Source organism: Nuphar pumila, chromosome 1 (assembly GCF_984573655.1).
Source record: "Nuphar pumila chromosome 1, dmNupPumi1.hap1.1, whole genome shotgun sequence".
In the NCBI taxonomy this organism is placed as follows: domain Eukaryota; kingdom Viridiplantae; phylum Streptophyta; class Magnoliopsida; order Nymphaeales; family Nymphaeaceae; genus Nuphar; species Nuphar pumila.
In genome coordinates this window covers 29,069,073-29,090,433 of record NC_143249.1, presented here as the reverse complement: position 1 = coordinate 29,090,433, position 21,361 = coordinate 29,069,073, and the positions used below count along the sequence as shown (strand labels likewise).

At 38.4% G+C, this 21,361-nt stretch overlaps 2 protein-coding genes across 2 annotated transcripts; both read left to right on the top strand.

Annotated features, from left to right (window-relative positions):
- LOC149848527 (large ribosomal subunit protein uL1-like) lies at positions 1-6,258 on the top strand. Its single transcript, XM_090011795.1, has 6 exons — positions 1-97; positions 199-234; positions 2,392-2,611; positions 3,704-3,869; positions 4,995-5,200; positions 5,980-6,258. Exons 2-6 carry the CDS (start codon positions 230-232, stop codon positions 6,031-6,033), a joined length of 651 nt encoding a protein of 216 aa, XP_089867921.1. The 5' UTR covers positions 1-97; positions 199-229; the 3' UTR covers positions 6,034-6,258.
- Positions 6,259-8,123: 1,865 nt separating this feature from the next.
- On the top strand, positions 8,124-21,148 carry LOC149848526 (sulfate adenylyltransferase subunit). The gene is made up of 3 exons (XM_090011794.1): positions 8,124-8,315; positions 20,067-20,288; positions 20,671-21,148. Exons 1-3 carry the CDS (start codon positions 8,181-8,183, stop codon positions 20,884-20,886), a joined length of 573 nt encoding a protein of 190 aa, XP_089867920.1. The 5' UTR covers positions 8,124-8,180; the 3' UTR covers positions 20,887-21,148.
- Positions 21,149-21,361: the final 213 nt, after the last annotated feature.

Genomic DNA, 21,361 nt, shown 5'->3' with positions numbered 1-21,361 from the left:
CGATATTTCGAGGGGGGTTTACACTTTAGGGTTTACAGATATAAGGTCCCATTTTTCTCCCGCGGGTTAAGATCAGAGCTTTTCTACCACAAGTCAGGTACGCGCGTTCTCCCCTCTGCTCGTTGCTCTACTCTCCTTGTAGGGTTAAGGTTTTCACTGCTTCTGATTTCATCTGATCTCTCTCTCTCTCTACGATAGAGGCCGCGCGGATCCAAGTAACGACGACATCATGAGGTATTCATTATCGAAATCTTTCATTGCATTTCATGTTTTTTTGGGGATTTTTAGTGGAATTTGACCATCGTCGTCGTCGTCGTTGTTGTTATTCCCTTTGGTATGGTGAGCGTTGAGAGTCTGTTGGGTATGAATGAAATTTCTCTCCTTAGTTATTCTTTAGAGAAAAAAAATGCTTTGATTGAATCGAGCATTGAGTTGGGTTTTGGAAGTCTGGAAGTGTGAAACAAAGGACGTCATAGGAATCTTTTTTTTTCCTGAAAAAAAGTGTTACGAAGCGAAGATAGGTATTAGTGGTGAAGAGGGAAGGTTTCTAATAGTAAACGCCAGGATTGTGTTTTACTTCATTCCGTGCAAATTTATGATTTTTTCCGAAAATATGGTCAGACTTGGATTATGACAAAATAAGAATTATGTAACGATATTACAACCAGATCTCAATATAAACTCGTGACACATTTTTTGGGAACACTTTTGTTGAGGACATCAGTTGAATCTTCAAAAGATCTATGGCAGTACTGGATTTGATGGTGGGTCTAATGGCACATAGCGATAAGTGCATTGCCCTGTACTTTACTAAATACACGGAGCAATCTCCAGTTTTTTCGTCATAATGCAGCTCAAACACGCTCATGGAGTTGTTCTAGTTTTGTTTCTTCCGCCCTCTATTTCTCGATATCATAGCCTTAAGCGGGCTATCTTGCTTGCCGTCTTGACGATCTTTCTTTTCTGATACAAAAGAGCTCACATTGGCTTGTATCCTTTCTGTTGAGTGAAAATCATTCACCCTATGGTCTAAAAAAAGATAGAAAGCACGGAATTGGTCATTCATTTTCATTGGTGGAAGATTTTTTCCATTCATTGAAGGTTGATATTAGTTAGAAGGATGGAAAAATGGGAAAATATATTAGTTAAAAGAGGTCGGGGTAGGCCTAGGAAGACATGGATGGAGATGATAGGAAAGGATATGAATGCTTTGAACCTCACCGAGGACATGGCATTGGATAGAAATGATTGGCGGAGAAGGATTCATGTGGAAGACCCAGAATGATTTTCTTTTTTGGTTCATATCGCCGACCCCAATTGTTTTGGGATGAAGGCGTAGTTGTTGTATTGAAGGTTGATAGTCGAACAAAAAAGTTAAACATCCCATGCATTAAGGTGGCATGAAAGGTTGGAAGAACTTAATGGTCGACAATCACTAATCTTCCACAAATAAGCATCATATTGAGTTAAAGTGCTCTGCACGAGCCAAACCAGAGACTGAGCTTGAGCTTGGGCCATTGAGCTGGGTTTGGTCTACCGGGCTCAAGCTCAGCTTGATTAAGCTTCCCTAAGCTCAGGAGCTGAGCTCTCTATGGTAATTAAAAAAGAAAAAAAACTGTGGAAGAGGGAATGATGGGATCTGAACCTGTCATCTTGCTTGAAATTGAAGCTTTCTGACTGTTACACCATGAGCTGTATGTCTGATGAAATTACTTGATATATATTTGTTATATGCTAAGTGCTTAAACAAGCTTATTAGGCTTTCTAACTAGCCTAAACTTAGGCTTAAGCCTCTCTTGATTATTTAATGAGCCTAAATGAATGAGCTTGAGCTGAGGTTCTAAGGAGCCAAGTCCATACCTCTCACAAGAAGCTTGGTGCATCGCCATCTCCTAATATAATGCAGGACAAGTAGTTAACTTGTTAATTCGCTGAGTAATTTAATTTGGGCAATTTTCCATTGCTGGTGTATTTAAGTTTGTGAACTGACCAATTTTTTCTCATCCTTATAAATTTTGATAGTTTTATATTTCATGGATTTATTAATGAGTTTGCCCTGCTGGCTGTGACCACCTTGAAATAAATTTCAAGCTGAATGCATGTAAATGATAAATACATTGAATGCCTGTGAATAGTTCAGATTTAATGTCTATGTGTGGACTGCACTGGCTTAGAAACTTCATGATGATTCTTAAACACATGGTTATTAAGTTGTATCATATTTATCACTGTTTATGTATTCAATTTGTTTTACTTTTTTTTTTACTAAAATGCTGATAAAACTATTCTTCATTTTTAGTCAAATGGCTTATCCTTAGGCAATAGTTGTTAGAGCTGTCATCAATATATGAAAAAACCTATTGATATCTTTCCCTTTTTTTACCCCTTCAGCAAGCTCCAGAGTGATGCTTTGAGGGAAGCCATCACCTCAGTTGTGTCCAGTGCCAAAGAGAAAAAACGCAATTTTACTGAGACAATTGAACTCCAGATTGGGCTAAAGAACTATGATCCTCAGAAGGACAAGCGTTTCAGTGGCTCAGTCAAGTTGCCGCACATTCCCCGTCCCAAAATGAGGGTTTGCATGCTTGGAGATGCTCAACATGTTGAGGAGGTAATATCATGAGAACATAAATATTCACATGTAAATCCTGCTTTGATTGTTTGTGTCTCTGTAAGAGGGATTCTTTATGATTATATGCATATAGGTGCTGTACGATGACAACGGATATAAAAGTTCCTTTAGATGAGTGATAAAAATAATGTTTGACCGATTAATGCTGGTTCAGCTCTGAGTTTTCTGAACAGTGATGTTGGAAAGTTTTGGTTAGCTAGCAACTAATGCTCAGACCTATGAAGCTGGAGGTTTTATACTGGCAAGTGTCTGCCTATGTACATTTACTACTTATTTTGGTCCATTCATTGTTTAGTTTAGTAAACATGCAGAATGTATGCATGTGCGTCACATGGATATGGACATGGCATGTATACGATATGGATCCAAGTCACGAATATGCGATCATGAAAATCAGGACAAGTGGGTACACATTTTTAAATATTTGATATATTACATGTACTTTTAATTGTTATACCATATAAAATTTACTTAAAACAAACATGTTTTGTCCCGCTAGACATGGGATCCCAAATGGCCTGTCCCTGTGACATACAAACATGTTTTCTCCCGCTAGACATGGGACCCCAAATGGCGTGTCCCTGTTACATACACACGTATGCATACTCACACTACCGAGCATGTTGGTTTCTTTGGGATGATGATGAATGTTGAACGACTGAGGCACCAGGATGGCTGGTTGCCATAATTCACAAGTTCAGGATGAGCATCCAAGTAGGCTCCAAAAGCAGTTCCTTTTTTGCAAGCTTTCTGTTTATAATAAAATATTCAGAATGTACTTCTGCTTGTGGAACCACAATTTTTTTTAATCTAGCAATTTTGATGGTATTATTTTCTTTATTGGAGACACTGTTAACTACAAGTAGAACAAATTATTTCATTTCTTATGGTAAAAAGAACAGAAAATGCAATCCTTAGTTCCTTGTATGGTATCATGAAACTGCCACTGTGTTAGGGATATGCTTTTGCAGTTTTCAATTTCAAGGTGGCTGGATAATGTGAGTGGTGGAATTTTTGTGGCTAGCCACATTAACATGGAATAGGTTGTAATTTCATTGGAGAAAATTGCAGGCAGAGAAAATAGGTTTGGAGTACATGGATGTTGAAGGGCTGAAGAAGATGAATAAGAACAAAAAGTTGGTGAAAAAGCTCGCAAAGAAATACCATGCTTTTCTTGCATCTGAGGCTATCATCAAGCAAATCCCAAGGCTGCTCGGCCCGGGTCTTAACAAGGCAGGCAAGAGATTTTTTGCTAAATCTAGGGATGGTTCTCTGTTTCTTTTGTTGGTTTCTTATTCTATTATTGCTGTTATTCTTGTGATTGATAGCTTGCTTTATCACCTGAACTGCATAACAAGCATGTCCTGGACTAAGTTAATTTGTGGATTTATGATTGTATCATATTTGTCTTTTCCTTAAAACAACTGAGAGGATTAGTTTTTCGTTGCCATTAGATGTACATAAAACTGGATGGGGGTTCCACCATTGTTGATGTGTATTTGTTTTCTTTTCTTTTTCCTGTATGTGTGTGTGAACACGTGTCGTAAAGCTTGTACTTGTTTGGTTTCATCTGTAGGCTTTATATTGAGTTCAAGCTCAGTTTTGAGCTGAACTTAGGTCTAAATAATCATCTATTCTAAGATACACTATTTAAAGGTACGCTTGAATGCATAAGACTTCAAAAGCACAATTCTTCAAGGGAGAGGTTTTCAAAAGAACAAGCAAAACAATGGAAATTATGTGTTACTGGATGTTGAAGAGAACTGAATGGCTAGTTTTACATTCTAGACAAGTCCACAAGCAAAAGATACAATAACGTGCAGCCCAGTAGAATTATATAGGTAAGAAGGCACACATACACTGTGTGTGTGTGTAATTTAGCCAAGCTTGATGTTGCTTGAACTTGGTTTGATTACTTATTGAACTGAAAATCAATTCTTGAGCTTGGATTGTAAGACTTACAATCAAATTCAAACGAGCTTTTAGTAAGACTAGCTCAAGATGGGGCCAGGTAGCTTGGCTTGTTAACCTTGATAACCACCTTATGTGTATATGTTCGTGTATACATGTGCTTGCATGCATAAACAGTGTGATTAGGTTATCACTCTGAGGTGGTATCTTTATGACCTCTTATATGCACACTATTGATGGCACTAGACTTTGAAGATATAAACAGATCATTTAAAATGTGCAAGCAGTCATTTTCAATCTCCACATAAGCTTAAACACAAAAAATATGTGTCATGTCACTGTTGCCTCTTATTTAGGACATTTACTGTGTTTTTTTGTGTCTACACTTAACGGTTTTATCTTTGTATTACTTTCAATCATGTTAAATATCTCATTGTGTTTGGCACACCAGGGAAGTTTCCCACTCTGGTCACTCACCAAGAATCCCTAGAGTCTAAGGTGAATGAGACAAAAGCGATGGTGAAGTTCCAACTCAAGAAGGTGCTCTGCATGGGGGTTGCTGTCGGGAACTGTGCAATGGAGGAGAAGCAAATATTCCAAAATGTTCAGCTCAGTGTCAACTTTCTTGTTTCATTGTTGAAGAAGAATTGGCAAAACGTAAGGCTTTTGTTCGTGAACATATTTTTCCCGCTAGACTTCACTCTCTAGTTTCTTCTTGCTTGGTCTGATCGCCATGCTGCTTTTATCAGTGGAATATGTCGAATCTGTCAATATTTGGTTGAATAAGATAGTTGGACTGGTTTATAACTTTATAGTCCCTTTAGGGGTTAAGGTTCAAACCAAAATGGGAACTATCTTTGACGTCGGCCGTTAAAAATGGAACAAAAGAAATCTGCTATTGTTGATTGGCTAGGTTTCAAAGTTGAAATGTTCATGGTGCATTTTGGAAACAAAATTCAAATGTTTGCACATGTTTATGAACTTCAATGAGTGGAAGTCTGCTGTTATGCTTCTGTACACCTGGCTATAAATGTGGGTCGTCTTAAGTGTTCAAGTTGAAGGATGTCTAGAGTTTGATACCCAGGGTGCATGTCCTTGCCTTAAAGGCCAAACTAGCTGGCTCTATGGTGGGGAAGCCAGTGTAACTCGGGTTTTAAATATTTGGGGTTGGGCCATACATCAGGGCGTCAATCCCTCTCAGACCCCACCACCTGAACCAAGGTTTTTCCTCATTAAATATTAAAAAACAAGTATTTATCTGAGTAGTATGAAGTGGCATTTAGTTTTCGTTATCCATGATGGTCATATTTCTGTGTTTTCCATAGCAGTTGCTTGTGGTTTGCACCTGTCCTGGGTTGTTCATATGATCGGTCAGTGAAACCTCCATTTTTAAATGGTTCACAAAATATTAATCCGTTGCCTTAATGTGTAAACAGGTTAGGTGCTTATATCTGAAGAGCACGATGGGAACGACAATTCGCGTTTTCTGATAGCCTTCTCACGTCATGCAATTTTTGTCCGGCAAGTCTGATTGTTTCTGAAAATATGAGCTGTTGGTACTTCTTTATTTTTGTTTTAATTTTTCTAGAATTTGTTAAGCACTCGAATGCGGATATCATCGACATTGTTTCTGTTTATTATTGTGATTCTTTTTTTTTTGTTGCGGCTAATTACATTTGTGTTTGGATAACTATGAAGAAACTAAATTGCTTTCACAGTTCATTGGTGTAAATAATGCGTCCTCCTTGTCCACTGGGGAGTACACCCAAGCTTCGCGGCAAAGGATGTTTGCCTGTGGGTTTTGAACTAGTTCTATTAGAACTGATTACGGCCCGTGAACTCGGTGACTTTCACGAGTTACCCTTACCAGATGAGTAGAGTGCAAAAATTAGTTATTATAAATGGACATTTTCTAAATTTTAGTACTAATAAACACTTGAAATGGTGTTTGGATGACTATATGCATTAAGACCATGTTTTGTGTGTTTTCGAGATGAATTTTAGTAAATAGACGATTAAAACCATGCTTTGCATTTTCCTAGCTTTCCCTCATCACTACCTTTGATTTGGAGGAAGGGGTGTTTGAGGTCACTACCTAGGAAAGAGGTGTACCTGAGGCCTGACGACTGCTTTTTTTCATAAGTGATGCAAACAGCATATTTTCACATAGACGAAGCTAAACTGGTAAAACTTGTAAAAGATTCTACTTTTAACTGTTTTACCCTAAACACGTCCGACGGCTCAGCCAAAAAGGTTTATTACACATGAAGAGAGAGAGAGTTTCTCAATTGTTGTCGTTTACATTATCCAATATGTAATTTGGAATTTTTTGAGCGAGAAAAGTCCATATATCGACTGGGTTTACGTACGTTGCTTATGGGCCTCTCAACGGGTCTGTCTTACCCGACTGGGTACTGACCCATACTATTAGGGGGGCGTTTGATTTGCCGGGACAAAGTGTGTGCGATGCCTGCCGCTTGGGGTCCATGTGCGCCCGTGTATGCGCCCATGCAAATGTGGTACTCACGGGTGACTGGGAGACTGCGTCCTGTGCCTCCCAAGGGGACATGTTTTGCTGTCCCACGCTGTTCTGCCCTCCCCCGTGGAACAAGGAGGACAGAACAGGATACCATGTCCTTGTTCTTCCCTGTCCGCTAATCAGACTCTTAAGTATAAACCACGGGACTGGTTTCCTTCATATATGTTTTCACAATTGTTGACTGGGTTTGGAATAACCTGATCCTAGCCCTGTAGAGCTGCCTGTGCCTATATTCTAGTGTGTGTCCAACTTAGATTTGGACCTTGGGCCAGTCTGAACCAGAACCTGACATGAAAGCCTGACCCGCTTTTGAAATATTCGGGCTCAGCTCGGGACTTATTGGCCTGGGTTTGGGTTAGCTTGAGTCGGGTCCTTTAAACCCGAGGCCTTGTCCAATTTGAGCAACATCGAATGATGTTTCAAGCCTACCTCGAACCGGGCCCATTTGGTTAGGCCAGAGATCTATCGGGCTTCAGGCCGCTCAGGGCAGCCCAACCCTGACCCATCTGGGATCGGTTACCAGACTTGAGGTCCACCTCTAGTCCAACTCCACTTCATCCTTTTTCTTAACTTATGCAAAGAGCCTGAAACTGTGTCAGGACTCAGGAGGTCCGGATAACCTGACCCAGTAATGCTACCAGGCTCACTTGGTTGGGTTCGGGTCCAAATCTCTTCAGGTCAGACCAAGTCCATTTTGCAGCTGAGGGTGTGGATGGTTGGTTTCTGTGCAATGTCACAGGGACAACGCCACACCATGACGAGCGGACACGAGGACAAGCCACATTATTATTATTTTAATAATTTTGAATGATGATAAGTATTATTTGAATATAAAAAATGACTTTTTAATATTAAAATACCAAAACCTAGTTTTTTATTGATTAAAAATTCAAAAAAAATCCGTGTCCTCGTCTCTTATTATAAAAAAATGGGAACTTTCGCATCGAATCCATGTCACGCGTTATCGTGTCCACGTGTCTTTGTGAATCTATGACACAGTTTTCTGTGGTATTAAATGTCTCTATCTGGAATAATGTAAATAAGGAGGGAGCTAGGTGAAAGCCGTGAAACGATTGGGCTTGTGGGACAGAGAGAGAGATGCTGTCTTCCTCTCTAAACTCGGCGTTCAGTCTCTGCCCAAATCGTGAAATCGACTGGTTCAGATTAAAACAGAGGTGTAAATGTAAGCCCAGAATCTCTTGCTTGTTCTCTGGTGGAAACAGCAACAAACAGGTACCATTTCCTCGCCATTTTTTGTGATACAGTCTAACACCTAACATATATTGGTCTACCTCCCTAGTTTTCTGTTCATCATCTCCTACCTCTCTCTATTTCCATTTCCATATTCAAATTTGTTGGTGAGTTGTCGAGAATTCTGTTCCTTTTCCGTTTTTGGTTTGTTTTCTGGCTCGGGGAGGTGGAGAAATATCTGCATGTTTCGCTAATTAGTTTATTCAATCGATGAACTCCGGATTATGGTAGGTTAGGGGATGTGGAGTTTCATTCCTGGACTATTTTTATTCTAGTTGGTGCCCTTATACTCGCTGTTTTGATTGTTCTGTATGGCCGTGGGCGAGAGAGAGAGAGAGAGAGAGAGAGAGAGAGAGAGAGAGAGAGAGAGAGAGAGAGAGAGAGAGAGAGAGAGAGAGAGAGATGCACGTGACGCCCTTAGAACTACAAGTCAGGCTTGTCAAAGTGTATGACCTGGGTAAAACAATTAGTATGTAAGATGAAAATTGCACTTATCAATACAAAACAACCATCAATATGATTCGAATTTGTATTTCCAAGGAAGTTCTATACAATATATTGCATGAAGATGCAAGAATTAAGCTATGAGAAAAGCTTGAGTCGTTGAATACGGCAAAGTCATTGAAATTGAACAAGCGAGTCTATACATTGGAATGTGAAGAAAGGAACCAGAATTATGATTTTGGAGAGTGGAAAGAAATTATTTGATTGAAAATAGTTTTTTTATAAAGTTTTTTGGAAGACCATGACGTGTTCATTGATCAGCCACATAGACTTTTGTTATGTTATTATTTTTCTTCCTTAGAATCTAGCTTGAATTGAGTAGTTTACTGGAACTTCATATCTTGATTCTTTTGTTGCAGTTGTTTCTTAGACCCCAAAACAACACTTTAGCTAAAAATGTTTTTATGAGTTCTTTCCCCTCGTCAATGATGCAAATTTTCTGCCTGTGACCCTCCTGCTTAGCTCAGGGGCCTGTCAAGTTGCACACTTGCACTGTTGTAACTTGTGACAAACAAAATTGGTTTGACTTACTGAGCCTTATTGGGTGCCACTGGTCGATATTTATGGGGTTTGGGCTTTTTTTTTTTGCAGTAGTTCCTTTTGTAATATAAGTTGAGCATGCTGAGCTGAACATGTTTGATTCATGCTCTGTCGAGAAGAAAAATGAATGAATAGGCATTCATGTCACTTTTATCAAATTGTTTAACTATAAACATCTGTACATGTTTTTATTGTTCATTAAGGATGCTAGTTCACTTCTTTTTGCAGCCAACGTCTCTTCAGGTAACCAGGATTTGCATTTGCTTCTTGTTAGCTCCTCTATACCTGCTTTTTTCCATTTGGCACTCCTACTTGTTACCTTCTACTTTTGTTCTTCTGAAACTTCATCTTTGCCGTTGCTCGTACACTAAGAGAGACACTTGGAAAATCAGAAAGAAATACATGATACTGAACTCTACCACTCTAACATAAACAACTCCCTCGTTAAGGCTGTGCACAGGCAGAGATCAGCTTGAGCCTGGACTATGTCACACGGACTCGGCTAGGGGGTCGACGCACCCGCGTCGACACGCCCCGACACGGGTGCGGCTTCGGACACGGGGCGGACTCGGTCAACACACCGGGGCCGAGTCCGTCCACTTTATAGACTCGGTCAACTTTGACAAGTCTATTTTTGTCCATTTTTAGGGCAAAAAACAAAAAAATGATCTTTTTATATATTTTTTAATATATATATATATATATAACATGAGTGTTTTTATATTGTTATATATTCACATATATGGCTTGAAACTCCATGGCCCCTACTCAACCCTAAAAGGCCTCTTGCTTTTTTTGCAGAAAGGGGGCACTCACATGGGAACTCAAACTCAGGGTAGGGGGGACCTTGTTACACAAACCGCGAGCAAGAAACAACCGAAGGAAACAATAAACAAGAGAGAAAGAAAAGAAAAGAAAAGAAAAGAAAAGAAAAGAAAAGAAAAGAAAAGAAAAGAAAGAATTTATATAAGGTAAGGGCGACAACCCTAAACCTAAACAAGTCGGGTCTGATCCATAAGAAATCGGGACCCGGGCCGGGGGGAGCCCCCGGACCCCCTTTTCTGCAAGGGCAAAAACTCTGAATCAGGCTCCACAACTCATCAGACCTCCCTATCGATGAACCCAGACCTTGACCACAAAACTCAAATACTCTTTGAACCAACAAGAAACCATGAAAAACACAACTAGTTCCAGTAAAAAAGGTAACACCCACCAAGACAATCCTCCTCAATGGTGGTTGTATATTGACAGTGTCATCACTTTACCATTAGAATAACCACATACCAGCCTCTGTTATGAGTGAACATCAACAAGTTCAGCAAAATTAAGTTCTTAACAATTCAAAGGATACCATGGCAGTGCCCAAGCACCGACAATGACTTAGATTTGCAAAAATTACAATTTGCAAAGTTAGTAAAAACACTCATGCTGGTGCCAAACTTTAGAGGACAATATCCACATATATGCACACACTGGATATATATCTATATCTATATCTATCTATATATATATATATATACACACACACACACACACATATATATAGCCGTGTCCCTGTGTCCAAATTTTTTTAAATTGCACCGCACCCGTGTCGCACCCGCACCCGCACCCGCACCCATGTGACATAGAGCCTGGAATGTTCAAGCTCAGATGGTAACTTCCCATATGGGGCTCAAGGTTGGCTTGAGATCGAGATGAGCTTGCCTAGTGCCAGCTTGAGTTTGTCTTGATTGTATAGGTTAATTTAAGAAAAATAATGTCATATTATCAATAAAGGGCACAAAGGGTGAGGTCAAACCCATGACCTAAAGGAAAGGTTAGTACCAAAAGCTCCTTTCATGATAAAGCTATCTAACCAAAAAATCATACATGCAACTTAAATTTTAAATTCCCATTAACAAGCTTCAGAAGCTCTTAACATGCCTACACCAATGCTGGAGATTGGTCCATTCATTAAATAAGCAAGGTCGAGCCTCTCAAAAGGGACTCCGCTCATTTTCCACCCTTATACTTGTGGACGGACTAGGGCTAAATCACTTGAATCCCAGGCTATGATCTATGCAGTCCGCACCGAGTAGCCCTAGGCATCGAGTCTGTGCCTAGTCCAAAGCACTTGGGCACTTTGGACTTAAATGGTCTTGATTAATCCGATTAGTCCCCACTTGGGTGCCGACTGGTCGCCGCTTAGGCCGACTATGTGCCAACTAGTCCCCACATAGGCCCAAACTTGTCTTTTTTTTTTATAACCATCTCTCTCTCTCTCTCTATATATATATATATAAAGTGTATTTTTTTAGATGTGTATCTACACTTTTTCTTCAGCTATATAAATATATATTCTTTTTTTTTCCAGATATATGTATATATATACCACTGTCACTGATATCGGCGATATTTTGAAAATATCGAGAGAAATACCGATATTAAAGGTAATATCTCGCAATATTTTCAAAATATCACCAGAAGACAAAATATCGTTATATTATTGCGATAATATCATGATATTTTTTGAAAAAAACTCTTTTTTATTTTAAGTTTTGCATTTCCTATTTTTTTGTTTTGTTTATATTTTAAAACCTTTAAAACATGTTTTTTTATATTTTTGAAAGAAAAATAATGCAAAACTTATTATTTTCTTAGCTTTTTTGTTGTTATTTATATTTTTTTCAAATTTTAAACTCCCAAGATATTTCTGAGATTTATCAACTTTTGAAAATCTCTCTAAGAAATACCCTCACCAAGAAATTACCTTTAAAGATACATGTGACTATGATATATATATATATATATATATAAAATATGTTTGTATGTATCAATGTTGTGAAAAGCGTTGAGGCGAAGCGAAGCGCTCCACTAAAAACTGAGGCGATGCGTAAGCCTTGAGTCATAAAGCGTAAGCCTCAATTTTTTTTTAAAACTTAATAAAAACTATAAAAAATATGTAAAATTACAAATAAATAAAAAAATGCTTTATTGATGAAGCAACAACAAACAAAAAATAAAAAATCTCAAATAAATACCAAAAAATATGATATTAACATGTAAAAGTAACATTAATGCAACAACTTGATCTACATAAGTATCTAAGAAATAAAAGTAAATCTGGTAGGAGAAGCTAGTGCACGTCACCTTGTGTTGGGGTGTTGCAGGTTAAAACCCAATGGTATAGTTGTATAACTGGTAGGGGTCTGACCAACCCCAGCTTGCATTTCGAAAAAACGCAGGGAGAGTAGGGAGAGACACAGGTAGAGTAGAGAGACACAGGGAGAGACAGAGAAAGAGAAAGAGAAAGGAGATACCGAGAAATGGAGGGTGAGGGAGAGTAGAGAGACGCAGGGAGAGGGAGAGCAGGGAGATGCAGGGAGAGAGAGAGAGACGCATGCATACCTTATTCTTCTTTTTCTTCTTCTTTGCCAGAGACGTAGGAAGACCGAGAGACGAGACCGAAAGAGCAGGGAGGGAGCTCGAAGTTTGGGCTATTTAGCCCTAAGTTAGAGTCAAATGGGGGCTTTGACCCCCATTTGACTCATAAATGTGAGGCACACACCCCATGCATGAGGGGTATGCCTTAGGGCAAGTGCACCTCAAGGCAAAAAAGGCCCTCGCCTTGAGGCAAGGTGCACTTTTTGGGCCTTGAGGCGAGGCACGCTTTTTGCGCCTTGAGGTTTGTTTTTAACAACACTAGTATGTATGTGTGTGTGTGGATATTCATGATGGAAGAAGTGCAAGCACAATAACAACAATACTCCGAAAAACGAATGCGACTTTGTAAAACAATTATTCAAAGGAAGCAATGGGAACATTCACTAGATTGGGTTAATGTATTGCATGCTTGAAAGCTGAAACATGTGGTAGTAAGACAAAGGTGCCCAGAATACTATTTATCAGCCAAATGTCAAAACCTTTTTGTGCATTAGCCATTTAAGATAGTGAAGTAAATTTTTCCTGTTTCAGAGTAAATGAAAATAACTTTTAAAAGGATTATTATATCTTTCATTCAAATATTATAAGGGAAAGTGTCACACCTCATGATTCTTTATGAAGTTTTATTTAATACATCAAGCCTTTCTAAAACAAAAAAGCATCAACTTCACATAAACTTGTATCTTTGCTGGAGTCTGAAATTCACGTGAAACTTGTGGAAGTTATAATGACAGGAGAGATTATGATGTCCTTAGTATGGTAAAATGCATACTTCTTGATATTTTATTATATAAGAATATAACTACTACATATATTGTATTGATGCTATTTATATCTCCTACCAGCTATAAGGGCTGTCAACATGTTTGAACCTACATGGACAAACACTCAAATCAGGGTCCTACATGCTATATTCTATGGCTTTAAATTGGATCCCATTGCATCTTATTGTCTGCCACAAATAATGCTGACATATATATAATATAACTCAATGTGGATCAGTCTAGTCGAGATCTAAATCCAGTTTGGGCAATATAGGTATGTCCAAAGCCAGGACTGAACCTGTCTTAGTCTGGCTCAATAATAGAATATGAGAAGGGGGATGGTCCTACCCCTTTTTTAGTTAGGTCTCGTTAGGACCCTCTAAAAATCATACTTCTGTGAAATTGTCTACGAAGAGACAATACGCATACAAGCATAAATACTTAAAAAAGAAGTGCATGAAGGCACTCTTACAACACTTTGAACACAATACGCAAAAAGCGTATAAATAATAAACATGCAATAATGCATGTATTTCATAAAAAGGAAGCAAGTGCTTGAGACTCTCAAGCTTATTCTACAACAAGGGGGAACACCCCTATTTATACAAGAAAGAAGAGGTGCAAGAGGGGGCTCCCCAAAGGAGTCATTGGAGAGCTCCCAACGGTCACAATTGTGACCGTTGGGGTCCCCCAACGACTCTATTGGGGAGACCCCCAATGCACCTTTTTGAATATGCAAAAAGGAAAAATAAAAAGAAAAGAATTGCAAAAATAAAAGGAAAAAAATACAGCATATTCCAAATGGAATATGCACAAAATGTAAAAAGACTGAAATACCCTTTTCGGGTAAAAAGAGAAAAATGTATAAATATATATACTTATGTATAGAGATACGTATACATATAACATATGTATACGTATCTCTATATATATAAGTATATATATTTATACTTACAATAAGGTTTTTGAGTATACATTTTAACACCCCGCCTCAAACTTACGGTGTGATAACCACAAGTTTATCAAGAAGGAAATGAAATCTAGGCGAACAAAGAGCTTTTGTGAAGAAGTCCGCAAGTTGATACTCAGACGTCACGTATGGTAGATCAATGACCTTCTTCAAGTATTCTTCCCTGACATAATGAGAGTCCATCTCTATATGCTTTGTTCGCTCGTGAAAGGTGTGGTTTTTGGCAATATAGATTGCACTTTTATTGTCACAACACAACTTTGTTGGTTCTCTGATAGGCACTCCCATATTTTCCAAAAGGCGTCGAATTCATATAATTTCCATGGTAGTGGATGCCATGGCTCGGTATTCGGCTTCAGTGGATGACAGAGAGACCTTCTGTTGCTTTTTACATCGCCATGAAATCAAAGATTCACCTAAGAAAACACAAAAACCAGTGGTGGAGTGACGGTTACTAGGGTCACCTCCCCAATCTAAGTCAATATAAGCAAGTAATTTTAAATAAGAAGAAGAAGATAGAAATACTCTCTTATTTATTGTGCCCTTCAAGTATCTGATGATGCGAAGAACAACACTCATATGAACGGTTGTGGGAGCGTGTTGAAACTGACTGGCGATGTGTATATCATGTGACAAGTCAGGTCGAGTAATACTAAGATACATTAACGAACCTACCAACTGCCTGTAAGGGGTAGGATCGATGAAGGGAACACCATCGTCAATTTTCATTTTTGCTCCCACAACTTCAGGAGTTTCGCATACTTTGTCATCAGAAATCCCGGATCTGTCAATAATCTCACAAGCAAGTTTAGACTGAGATAGAAAATAACCACATTGCGAATAGTCAACCTCAATTCCAAGAAAATATGTCAGAAAACCCAAGTCTGACATCTCAAATTTTGAAGTCAAGACAGACTTAATACCCTTGACTCCTTGAACATCATCACCTGTAATTAACATATCATCAACATAGAGCAATAATATGACAATCCCTGCCTTAGATTTTTTAGTAAATAGAGCAGTGTCAGTATAACATGAGGAGAAACCATTTTCCAACATTACACTGGTAAATCTGTCATACCAGGCTTTGGGAGCCTGTTTCAAACCATAGAGAGCCTTTTGAAGACGAAGAACTTTATCTTTAGGAATCTTCATGCCTGGTGGGGCATCCATATACACTTCTTTGTTAAAATCACCATTTAAAAAAGCATTTTTCACATCCATTTGAAAAATGTTCCAATTTTTAATAGATGCAATAGTAATGAGACATCTAACTGTAAACATTCGGGCTACAGGAGCAAAAGTTTCTTCATAATCAATTCCATACTCTTGCTCATACCCTTTTGCAACTAAGCGAGCTTTATACCTTTCCAGGGATCCGTCGCTTTTAGTTTTAACTTTAAAAACCCATCGACAACCTATAGTTTTCTTTCCTATGGGTAGAGTTTGGAAATCCCAAGTTTCAGCCCTTTTGAGAGCACTAAGTTCATTTTGCATGGCTTCTTGCCATTCTATAGATTTTTTAGCTTCTTCAAAATTCCTTGGCTCAAAATAAGAGTGAATGGCACTAAGACAAGCCCTATACCGAGGTGAAAAAGAATCAAAAGAGATAAAACGAGTTGGCGGTCTCCTATTCCTCTCAGATCTTCGGTGATCGAGAGTAGGTACAAGCTCACTATATTGGTCAATGGCACTTCTAAAGGTGTCTTGGTTTCTACGGGAGTAGGTTATCGGATCACTTGAAATCCGATTTTCTTGATCATTGAGAGGGTTATGTTCTTCAACATCACCATCATTTTCCTCATCGTGATTTGATGATACATCATCATCACTAGATATATCCTCATTACTAGCCAATAAATAAAAAAGGAATGAGTAATCAAAATTTTCTTGTTGAGAAACATTTTTTTCAAATCCACTCTCATTTTCTAAAAACGTTACATTTCTAGAAACATATAACTTATCATCTCGAAGATCATAGCAATGAAACCCTTTTTGAGTTTCGGAATACCCAAGAAAGGCGCAGGGGATAGCTTTGGGAGAGAGCTTGCCATTTTTATCCGTAAGTATAAAACATTTACATCCAAAAACACGTAACCTATTATAATCAGGTTCAAGTTTATATAAGATCTCAAAAGGGGATATTTTTCCTAATATCCTAGATGGTAAGCGGTTTATCAGATAAACAGAAGCGAGGGCTGCTTCAGCCCAAAAGTTCTTAGGAATGTTTTGAGAAATAAGCAGGGTCCTAGTGGTCTCAATGATGTGCCTATGTTTTCTTTCGGCCAATCCATTCTGTTGAGGGGTTTTAGGACAAGACCTTTGGTGAATAATTCTGTGTTTCTCAAGATATATTTTAAATTGGTTGGAGAGATATTCTCCTCTGGAATCACTTCTAAAAATCTTTATATTACTGTTGAATTGATTCTTGATCATTGAGTGGAAGGTTTTAAAACATGTAAAAACTTCATGTTTGTACTTTAGGAAATAGATCCATGAATACCTGGAGAAATCATCCACAAAAATAACATAGTAAGAAAAGCCTCATTTTGAAACAACAGGTGCGGGTCCCCAAACATTGGAATGAACAATTTCGAAGGTTTTAGATGAGAACATAGTTCTTTGCTCAAAAGGTAAACTTTGCATTTTTTCGAGAATACAATCATTACAGGAAAATGAACTTTTACATAGATCTTTTGCAAAATGTAAATAAGATAACTTGGTGACATTAGGATGACTAAGTCTTTCGTGCCATATGTTTATATCTTTGTTCCGGGCAACATTACAAAATGATTTTGGAACTTGGAGAGATTCCATATAGTATAAGTCTCCTTTTCTAAAGCCTTCCCCAATCAATTTCCCGAACCGGCGATCCTGTATTAAACATTTGTCACATGAAAATTTAATATCGCATCCATGGTCCGAGTGTTGAGAAACAGAGAGAAGGTTTAAGTTAAGTTTAGCTATAAATCTAATTTTTGGAATGGAAAAATCTTGAGTTTCAAAATTACCTATTCCTTTAATTTCAAGAGAGGTTCCATCCGCAGTGGAAACAAAGGATGGAGAAACATTTTTTGAAAAATCAGAAAGTAAAAACATGTTTGGGGACATATGAAAAGATGCACCTGAGTCCAAAAGTCAAGAGACTTTACCTGGAATGGAAGAGGTAGACATGGCGGCACCGGATGTAGCTCCTTTGAGAAGAGGTTGAAGGGCTTCCACTATTTGATTCAACGAGAGTGACCCACTTGATGATGCCTCTTCCTTTTGTGGTACACCGGTGGTGGCCATAGCGAGAAGCCTCTTCTATTTGGGACATACGAGCTTGATATGCCCCGGTTCCTTACAAAAGTGACAAATAGTCTTGCTATAGTCCCTCTTTCCTCTTTGACCACCATCTCCTCCTTGATTTTGGAATTTGAAATGAGGAGGACGATAGGTCTTTACATTATTTCCGGGTCTTGATACGGCATTGACCTCATTGTTTTCTTCATGATTACAAGGAACCACAAGAACATTTGATCCTTGTTTACATAAACTCATACGAGTCTCCTCACCACTTAATTTGGTGCGAACATCTTCAAGAGATGGAGGAGTAAATGAGGATAGAAGTGATGACCTTATTTGCTCAAATTCCGGTCTTAACCCATTCAAAAAGTTGAAGAACCGAACTTCTTCAAGTTGCTTGTGGCGGAGTTCAATTGCCTCTCCACTCCATTTTGGTTCAAGCATAAAAAGCTCATCCCAAATGGAGGAGCGGTCGGCATAATATTCCCTAATGGACATTTCACCTTGAGTAAGGGAGAGGGCCTTCTTTTGAAGGTAATACTTATGGGATAGATCTCTTGATGTATACATTTTCTCGAGATAATGCCAAGCTTCCGATGCTTTCTTGAACTTGATAATGTTGGCATTAATCTTTGTTTCGACGGATGCGAAGAACCAAAAAAGAATTTTGAAGTTCTTCATTTCCCATTCGTCGTGCTTCTTGGAGTATTCTTCAAGAGCTTTGATCCTTTCCTCTCCTTCAAGAATCTTGATTTCATTTCCGTCCATCACGGTTATTTTGGGTTCCGGTTCCGGAATTGTGCCTTGCACATAACCCCATAATCCTTTACCTTTTATGTGAGCCTCTATGTTCTCGGCCCAAATATGGTAGTTGGACCCATTCAACTTGAAGTCAAGAGCGAAGTGAGACTCTTTTTCACCCATTAAGGAGTAAAGAAAAGGAGAAAGAGGCGTACCAACACAATGCTTCAACTTCTAGCTTGCACAAGATCCTTCTAAAATATTTGAGAAGCAAGATCCACCACTTCAACTTCTAAGAATCCGAAGGCACGGTTTTCAAGGCACTCGAAAAACGAAGAATCCCACGATCCTTAATCACCAACCGAGCTCTGATACCATGTGAAATTGTCTACGAAGAGACAATACGCATACAAGCATAAATACTTAAAAAAGAAGTGCACGAAGACACTCTCACAACACTTGAACACAATACGCAAAAAGCGTATAAATAATAAACATGCAATAATGCATGTATTTCATAAAAAGGAAGCAAGTGCTTGAGACTCTCAAGCTTATTCTACAACAAGGGGGAACACCCCTATTTATACAAGAAAGAAGAGGTGCAAGAGGGGGCTCCCCAAAGGAGTCGTTGGAGAGCTCCCAACGGTCACAATTGTGACCGTTGGGGGCTCCCCAACGACTCTATTGGGGAGACCCCCAATGCACCTTTTTGAATATGCAAAAAGGAAAAATAAAAAGAAAAGAATTGCAAAAATAAAAGGAAAAAAATACAGCATATTCCAAATGGAATATGGGCAAAATGTAAAAAGACTGAAATACCCTTTTTGGGTAAAAAGAGAAAAATGTATAAATATATATACTTATGTATAGAGATACGTATACATATAACATATGTATACGTATCTCTATGTATATAAGTATATATATTTATACTTACAATAAGGTTTTTGAGTATACATTTTAACAACTTCAATGTGCGGACAAGTAGTAACAACCTATCAACTATAGCCTAGTTCCGTGTGTGCTCCTAATGTATTGAAAACTCATTTCTTTTCGTATCCTTACACATTTGAAGTATATGTTTCACAGCCTGCATGCAGTTTACATATGATTTTCTGAGAATTACTTCATTGATCATGGTAGATGCAATTTTACCCTAGTCTTTTCACTTGGGATAACTTGGTTCTATAAGAATTGTTGCATTGAATGAGAATATTTGAAGTTACAGACATGGTATATTCCCTTCCATTGTGGGGTTGCTGCCCCTTCATCTTTTTAAAATTTGGTGTTTATTGAGTCTTATTATGGTTTCATTTCTTTGCTTATTAGAAAAAACATGTCAAGTTGATGAGTCCAAAAGGAAAGAATAGCTACCTTCTTTTCTCTTTTCCTCTTCTTTGCCTGACTATTAAATAGCACATTCCATTTTCTTGAAAATTCTTTTGGCTAAACTTCCATGGAAAGAGCTGTGGTATTGATGGCTTTATTTTCTGTTGGCTGAAGGAACAAGCAAGAAGAGCATTAGAGAGTGCTCTTGGTGGAAAGAAGACTGAATTTGAAAAATGGAACAAAGAAATACAGAAGAGGGAAGAAGGAGGTGGTGGAGGTGATTCTGGAAGAGGTGGATGGTTTGGAGGTGGCGGATGGTTTGGTGGATCAGATGGCGAGCGTTTCTGGAAAGAGACACAACAGACCAGCCTAACAGTTGCAGGAATTATTTTCTTGGTACTGTATCCCTTTCTGATTTTATTTGATCAAGGCTCACAATCTATTTTAGTATTGTATACTTCAAATTTCAGTACTATAGACATATATCAGGACCTTGATCCACTTGCTCTCAACTCAGCTTAGGTCATGGATGACTCTTGGAGGGCTGTCCTTGTTCCTATAAGCTAATGACAGTTGATTACATGTAGCTGACTGTGTACTTGGTTATAGAATAGGCTAAATTTCTGTACTGTGTTCATGGAGGCAGTCAATGGCTGGGCTGGGCCATGTGACTAAATGCATCATTGTTAGCCTAGAGCGAACTTTCAGCATAGTTGCTTTGCTTGGACCTTGATCGGAAATCTAATTGTTTGTTTAATGTTTTTCCTTTGTTCTACAGTATCTGATAATCGCCAAAGGCAATGTAATGCTTGCTGTTGTCTTCAACTCTTTGCTGTATGTTCTACGTGGAAGTCGAAACTTCTTCACATCGGTATCCTACTTGTCTGGTAAGATTCCTCCATTCAAGCTTCTGCCCGATAGCAAAGCTAATGAATCAGCTGCAGTCGAGCTTTCTGCTAAAGAGAGAGTTATAAGGAAGTGGGGGACGAATTGATTTTTTTTCTTCTGTAGCCAAGGTCTCTACTAAAGAGGGAGTTAGAAGTGTGGTGAATTGAATTTTTTCCTTCCTTTTCTGTGATGGGAGAGGCAGTTATACATTTGGAACATTGAAAGAATACAATTCATGAGAAAGAAACTAGGAATTTCAGAAGTGAAAAGATTTTGTTTTGTTTGCTGAACTCTTTTTTCTTTCCCCCTCAGTTCATGTAGATACCTGTTGAAAATATGAAAAAAAAGGATGATTATGGTTTTCCAAATTGTGTTTCACTTTCTATTAATTTGGATATCAGTCTCAAACTTGTCATTATGATGTTTAGAAGTTAAGACAAGACCATTTAGGATCTACATACACTTCCAGCTTATTTTTAGTGTTATTCTTTGCCAAAAATATATTTTTTTTAGAGTAATTCTTTGCCAAAAATATGAGTTCAATTTTAGCCCTATGACTGAAAAGGGCCAGGTCCGATGGA

What these genes read in the sequence shown, in the direction of transcription:
- LOC149848527 (XM_090011795.1), top strand. An exon ending in ATGCTCAACATGTTGAGGAG is followed by an intron (nt 2,612 to 3,703) that starts GTAATATCATGA and finishes AGAAAATTGCAG; the next exon opens with GCAGAGAAAATAGGTTTGGA. An exon ending in CCCGGGTCTTAACAAGGCAG is followed by an intron (nt 3,870 to 4,994) that starts GCAAGAGATTTT and finishes TTGGCACACCAG; the next exon opens with GGAAGTTTCCCACTCTGGTC.
- LOC149848526 (XM_090011794.1), top strand. Translation starts at nt 8,181, where the DNA reads ATGCTGTCTTCCTCTCTAAACTCGGCGTTCAGTCTCTGCCCAAATCGT. An exon ending in GTGGAAACAGCAACAAACAG is followed by an intron (nt 8,316 to 20,066) that starts GTACCATTTCCT and finishes TGTTGGCTGAAG; the next exon opens with GAACAAGCAAGAAGAGCATT. An exon ending in TTGCAGGAATTATTTTCTTG is followed by an intron (nt 20,289 to 20,670) that starts GTACTGTATCCC and finishes TTTGTTCTACAG; the next exon opens with TATCTGATAATCGCCAAAGG.